The 7,212-nt window shown below is 27.2% G+C and overlaps 1 protein-coding gene across 3 annotated transcripts in view; it reads right to left on the bottom strand.

Annotated features, from left to right (window-relative positions):
* Positions 1-7,212, bottom strand: part of LOC117177843 (tyrosine-protein kinase Fer) — a 23,968-nt gene that overhangs the window by 9,026 nt on the left and 7,730 nt on the right. For 2 of the 3 annotated variants that reach the window (XM_033368829.1, XM_033368831.1), the window contains 5 exons: positions 6,245-6,382; positions 5,936-6,142; positions 5,636-5,819; positions 5,159-5,329; positions 2,303-2,536 (listed from right to left, as the gene is read on the bottom strand). In XM_033368829.1, the coding sequence (XP_033224720.1) occupies positions 2,303-2,536; positions 5,159-5,329; positions 5,636-5,819; positions 5,936-6,142; positions 6,245-6,382 (934 nt within the window). The remainder of the gene's footprint in view (positions 1-2,302; positions 2,537-5,158; positions 5,330-5,635; positions 5,820-5,935; positions 6,143-6,244; positions 6,383-7,212) is intronic. The other variant, XM_033368830.1, reaches the window with a different exon arrangement.

Genomic DNA, 7,212 nt, shown 5'->3' with positions numbered 1-7,212 from the left:
TACATTATCGAACATTTAACTATTTTGTTGAACATTGGTCTGTTTGGATAGAAAACACGCCCTTTTAGATTGATTAATTAATCAATTGTCTTCAAAAAAAGTCGTTGATAATGCAACTGTTTTTGGTTGAAATTTAATCTTTTTGTTTAAAAATACGACCATTTGGTTGAAAATTCAACTTTGCAAATTGAGAATGCAACTATTTAGTTAATAAATGATTTTTTAATTTTACTATTTGGTTGATAATTAACTTTTTCGAGTTTAAAAATCAACTATTTTCTAAGACCTTCGACTTTTAAGCTTGAAAACCTAATTCTTTCGTTGAACATTTTTTAAAATTTAATAACACGAGAATATGCTTGACCTTGTATGCTTTGAGTATTTAATGAGCACTTATGAACATTTTTAATTAGGACTAAAAAATCGTAATTTCTATCTTTATTTATAATAATTGCATTATTTACATTTTTCGGGAAAATGTTTCGCTTCAAATTTGAAAGGGTGCTAAATTTAAATGATAAAAGACGTCAGAGTAATAGAAAACATATGATTGGCATTAAACAGTGCCTTATTCGGGGTTGCTACAATATCTCAGTTTCTAAATTCCTGTATATAAAACCAAGCATACATCTAGAAAATTAATAATGTTGATGCAAAAAGATGTTGTTTCTAAATATATTTTAAATACTTTTTAGTTGCGTTTTTAAGTCAAAAAGATACATTTATAACCAAAGAAATTAATTTTTAATACAATGATGAATCTTTAACTATTTGTATTAATGTTTAAATAAATAGTTGAATTATCAACCAAAAAGAATAATTTTCTACCAAAATAGAATCATTCTTAACAAAGTGCATGAATTTCAGCTTAAAAAATAAATTTATCAACAAACATTTTTCAACAGAAATTTGTCAACAACAAAAAATGAATTTTCAACTAAATAGTTTGTTTATTTAATAAAAGAAATAAATTTTTAACAAAAAATATAACGGTAAAATTTTCTACTAACAGATATGCTTGTAACGAAAAAGAATACATTTTTATCAAAAAAGGTAAATTTCCCACACAAAATGAAAGTTTAAGTGAATTATAAAGTAAAATGATGAATCTTTAACTAAAAAAATGTCACTGTTAATCAAATATATAAATTTTAAACTAAAAAGATCAGTTTTCTAACCAAAATAAAGTCGGATCATTTTCAGTTATTAAAATGAATTTTCAGCCAAAAAACAAACGAATTTTCAACAAAACAGTTAAATTTTGGACCAAAGAAATGAATTTTAAATTTAAAAAAAGGAAATTTCAACTAATGAGAGTACTCTTATACAGAAAAAGGATTTTTGACAAATAGTTCAATTTTCACTCCAAAAATTAATTTTCAATAAAATCAAAGCAAATTTTCAACGAAATAGTATCATTTTTAACCAAGAAGACTGCATTTCTATCAAAAACATAAATTTTTAACAAAAAGCGGAACAGTTACATTTCCAGTTAATAAAATTATTTCTAAATAAAAAAACCTTCCTTTCAACCAAAAAGATCAACTTTCAACCAAGAAGATGAAATTTCTACCAAAATAGATACAATTTTATGAAATTACACGAATTTTCAACCAGATATTTGAATTTTCAAAAGAATCTCCAACCAAAAAGATGATTTTCAATAAAATACAGAAATTTTAAACCAAATATTTGAATTTTTAACTTAAAAAGATAAACTTTTAACCAAACCTGTACGAGTTAAATTTTCAGTTAAAACACACAAATCTGAACAAAGTGATTAAATTTCGAACAAAAACAAAATATTTTTCAATTAAAACGATGAATCAGAACCAAATTATTATTTTTTTTTTAACAAAGTAGTTTCACTTCCAACTAAGTAGTTGAATTTTCAACCGAAAAAGATAACATCTCAACGAACAATGTGATATTTGATATTTCAACCATAAAGGATTTTAATTTTATACCAAAAATAGTTGAATTCAACCAAAAAAGATTAATTTTATAAAAAAATGGTTTGAATCTTCAGGCAAACCAGATAAATTTTCACACAAATAGTTGCGATTTTTAACCATAATATTAAAATTAATTCCAACTTTACTTGTTAGTAAATTTCCTAACTCTGCTAGGTTTTCCATAACTTCCTGTAATTACCTGACCTGTAGCAATTCTTCAATTTAAAAGAAGGATGTGTTTAGTTCACTCTAGAATGTCTTTGTCAAAAAAAGTGTTAATAATAGCGTAATGTACTTTTTGAACGGCCCCTAATTTCCTAAACTGGAAATAAGACTTTTTTATTTACCTCTGGAGTTGTTTGAACGATGAAATGTTTGTGTCCATCCCAACAAACAGATAAAGCAATCTGACACTCGTCGTTTCTAGTAGTTTCCCTCACCAGGAAATCTCCCTTATTGACCAAAAGTCTCACGACTTCTTCTCTCGGTAAAACACCATGAAACCATTCTTCTTCCATCAAACCTACACTTCCAGTTCCCTTTTGATTATTCGCTGAATTCGTTACGCCGCGGAGTGGTACCTGTATTAAGTTTGACCAAAATTACACATTTTTATCAGCACGTTCATAATTCATATTAAAACAATAATTTCTTTTGATTTAACAAAAAATTACCATTAATATTATTAAATTATATGTAATAAATTAGAAAGTAGATAAGAATACAAGACACTGGTCGTGCAAAAATGAATTTCTCATGCATATTATCACACTTCGGGGTATAGATCTCGCGGATGATTTATATTTCTTTGTTTATCCAGGAGGCATTTGCAGCAATTTTTCGCTGAATTAAAAATTATTTAATTATAATTTCAGGAAATCGCAAACTTGGTTATTTATTACTGACGTACACATAATTAATTGTTAATTTAATTTTAATCTTTTTAAATTTAAAAGTTTGTAATTTGAAGTAATCAAAATTAGAATGCAAATTGAAGTACTCGAAGTAACTCTTCTGAATGCGAAACATTTAAAATTCAACAATTTTATGTTCAGGCCGTTCAATAATTTCAATGTATAAAAAGGAACTCTTTTAATTAGAATAGGTTTATTTCGAAGAGCTTCAAGAATCAGCATCTTTAAAATAATCTTCAATTTGAAAATTTTGTAATGAAATGTCACATTTTAACAATTCCGGAAACAAGTATTAAAAATTATACATTTTTTTACAAACTTAATAATTTCAAATTTGATGCCTTGGAAGTAAATCCATTTTAAAATAATGTAGATAATTCGAATCTGCACAATTTTTAAGTTCATAAAAATAAACCGACGGAAATTAGCTACACGCCCGTTTTTCTTTAGCTGTTGCTAAAGTTCCTTAATTTTAATACTCATATTAATTATTTATCAGCTTAATAAAACAATATTGCAAAAAAACATCAAATTCGATGTTTTCGAAAAATTGGAAATTAGACGCAGAATTTTATTACATTTCGTATGGTTATGAGAAACAAAATTTATGTTATTATTGTAAAAATTAAGGCACTTTAGCAACAGCTCAATCTGGATATTTGGCCGGAGAATGGGCTTATAGATAAATGTAGTTGGTATTGTACTTTATGAGATTAGAAATGTATAAAATTGCCGTTATCAGAATAAAATCACACGTTCATTTTTACGTATTGTCCAAGGGTGGAGAATTTTCAGTTGTAAACCTTCAAAATAGAACTATTCCAAAGAGAGTTTAAAAGTACATGATTTTAAATTGGAAACTTCTAAAGATCGATTAGAATTAACCACTTTTTAAAATACACATGTGAAATTAAAACGTTTTTTATACTGGAATCCTTTAAACTTAAATTCTTTTATTTTAAAATCGTTTAACTTTGAAAATATACGTGTCGAAACCTTTTACTGTGCAAATTATAAAAATTAAAACACTTTTAATTTTTTTACTTTTTAGGTCTTCGAAACTATTAACAACTTCTTTATTTGAAAATGTTACAAATTGTTACAAATTTAAAATTGCCTAATATCGTATGATATATGTTACATTTAAAACTATTCAAAATGTAGCTTGAACATTCAAATTTAAAAAATTCCTGGTCAAAAAATAAATTCACCATCGTTGTCTGGGGTTTTCCTATCTCAAAAATTCCCATTATCTTATAGGTTTCACGGCTCAGTGGCCAACCTAGCCGTTTTAAAGATAAATTATATACCTTTTTTTTAATCCTGGTGTTAGAATAAAATCAGCACATCAGGCAGCACATCATATTTTATATCTACTAAAATTGACTATAATTTGTGCTTGGTTCTAAAACACTTTATTTAGATTATTAAATTTTCCAACAAAGAAAAAATAATAATCCAAAAATGAATACATTTACAAAATTGCTAATATTAATATTCATTCTTTTTTTAAATTTAAATCAAAAGACTTGTTTGAAGAAATTGAGGTAAATTATTTAAACCTCAATTAAAATAATTCTTAAAATATTCTTTAAAAACCCCGACAGATTGGAACGAAACATGAATTTAGTGTCTCTATTTAAAAATCTGTATTCAAGATCGAAAAGTCATCTATTTTATCAGGAATAATTTTATACAAAATAAGCATGAAAAAGATTTATAATTAAAACACACATTTCCAAACTATCTCACTTTTCGTCCTGTAAAGGAACAAGGATGATCCTTTAACCCATTAATAACCCTATCCCATACTTTGTTGTATCTTGAGAAGTTGAGAAGTTACCTTATCTCTTTATAAAAAGAATCTCAAACTTTTGTATTTGATCAAAAAGTCTTTCTAAAATTGCGGAACCAGTTTTTTAATAATTAGGTAAAATTCTTTAATATTTGTCACCGGTCCCCCAATCACACCAAATCTATTACCTCAATTTCTGTTTATTTCAGTAAAATCAATTTCAAATAAAATTTTTATAGAAATATTCCTCTTCTTTAATAGTTTTTTATAAAAAGGTTAATTCAATTTAATCTTTGCAAAAAGATCTTGAAATTATTATTAGAATTAGAAGAAAACAACTCCATGCAGAATTGTATCAATAAAGGAAAAATTACTTTTTGACATTTTTTTTTTTTTTTTTGAAAATAATTGCGTCTTTATTAATATTTTCGGTAATGTCAGATCGCTGGGTTGGACACTCGAAAACACACACAAACAAACATGATAAGACGTACAACTGGCGGGATATCGATGTTTTTAAATGTAGGGCCTTCGCTACACGCTCTAATCACTCCGTTTTTCGTTTCATGAATCATTGGCAACGACTTGAAGGGAGTTCTGAATATCGTCATCAATCGCTGGTTTCGCCTAAGCGTGAAGATACCATTATCTATGATCGTTTTTTTCTGCAAATGCAATTTAACCAGGAGGATAAGACCCGAGGTAAAAACTGACATTATAGAATCAAAATAGATGGGGAAATAATATTTATATAGGTTTTCAATAGACACGTTTTACTGGAGCGATTCAAGCATCAGACAATGCTCTTTTACAATTTTAAAATTAATGTTTTCTTTGAAACCGATTAAAAAAATGTCAGTCTTACCTAACACTTGAATCGCCCTTCATTTCTGCTTGCGTATGTTGGCACTTGGAGGGTACAAAAATTAATATAATGCATCTAATAATTAATATCTTTTTATAAAACATACCTTGCTAATCGGTGGCGTTTCAGTAAAAGATCCTTCGACGGAAAGATCACAACCTGAAGGCAATTCCTCGCAACCGAGTTCATTAAGGGCACTTCTAATTACTTCGGCCTGTCTCTGTAACTTTTTTTCTTGACAACGAAGCCCAAGTTCTTTTCTTTCCTGTGAATAATCCAGGATCAACGTTCTAGAAAAAAAAAAATATATATATATATTTAAATCAGAATCCAACTATACATGAATGTAGACAGATATTTTAAAGATAAAGTAAAATAAAAGAGATATGGATTTTACAATACTGACTTAGAATCACAATTAATGTCCATAGATTGTGAAGTTTGTCGACTCTGCTGCGTTGTTTTGAGGGAAGCTTCCAATTCTGATAGTCGATTGCGCAGCCAGTCTATCGTCAAATTGTCAACCGTCAACTTGTTCGGCTGTAATTTACCCGAAGTGTCTTCCACCAGATTTTCATCAAATGTAAACCGTATCGGCGATGCTGGCCTGGTTCTAATTCAATTACGAATAAAAGGAAAATAGAATATAATCTTAGAAATGCGATTGAAAATTTTTATTTAATTTAAATCCAATTTTAATTGATAAACTGCTCACCTATGTTTCCCTACAAAGTCCTTATACTCTTCAATTGGTTTTATCGTATCTACAACTTTCCTCATGCGAGTGTGAATCTCAAGAAACTTTTCGGTTGTAAAGTCTGAGTACTTGACTATATCTTGCATGATTACCTTCCTAAAATTGTGAAAGAAATACCAATTGTAAGTTTCAGTTTTTTATTGTAAAACCAAGTATTCCATCTTCTAACTCGAAATTTTAATTCTCTTGGAAAATAATAATTAAAAATAAGTAAAAAATAATAATAATTCTTCTCAAAAATTTCCTCTTCCTGTTTCAACTCAAAATTATAATTTTTCTCGAAAATTCGCTGTTCTAAGTTAAAAATACATTTAATTGTTATAATTCTTTTGAAAAATTCTATGAGTGAACTCAAAATTATCATTCTTTCAGAAAATTCCCTTCTCAAATGCAGAATTAAATATATCTCTTTTAAAATCCCCAGTTCCAAATCAAAATTGAAGGGTGGCAGTACAGAACTAGATAACCAACAAAATAGTTATTTTTTAAGAGGGGAAAAAATTTTGTAAAATCAAAATCACTATTTAAAAATAACACAAAAATCTATTTCCAAGGTGAATGGCTACTAAATTAAGGCAAAAAATTGTATTAAAACAAATTACCTAGGTTTGTGAAAATTGATCTGAAAGTTTACAATCTCAAAGTTGCACTAACCTAAAATTACAACAAACTCGGCTGAAGGCTACGATAAAAAATTAATTTTTAGATAAAAATAAATAAAAATATACTCTCGAGATATTAAGTTTTTTAATAAAAGTAAAGATTATTATATCACGGGGTTTTAAAAATTGACTTTAAACAGCGTTTAAAATTAGTATGTTTATTTTTTTACAAAAATAACAACTTACTCGCAAGATATGGGAAAAATAAGCATTTTTTTCATTCTATGATAATAATTTCAAAAATTAAAAATGCTAAAAGGTTGA

The sequence above is a fragment of the Belonocnema kinseyi genome, chromosome 8 (assembly GCF_010883055.1).
Source record: "Belonocnema kinseyi isolate 2016_QV_RU_SX_M_011 chromosome 8, B_treatae_v1, whole genome shotgun sequence".
NCBI lineage: Eukaryota > Metazoa > Arthropoda > Insecta > Hymenoptera > Cynipidae > Belonocnema > Belonocnema kinseyi.
This window is presented reverse-complemented; position numbering and strand designations above follow the sequence as displayed.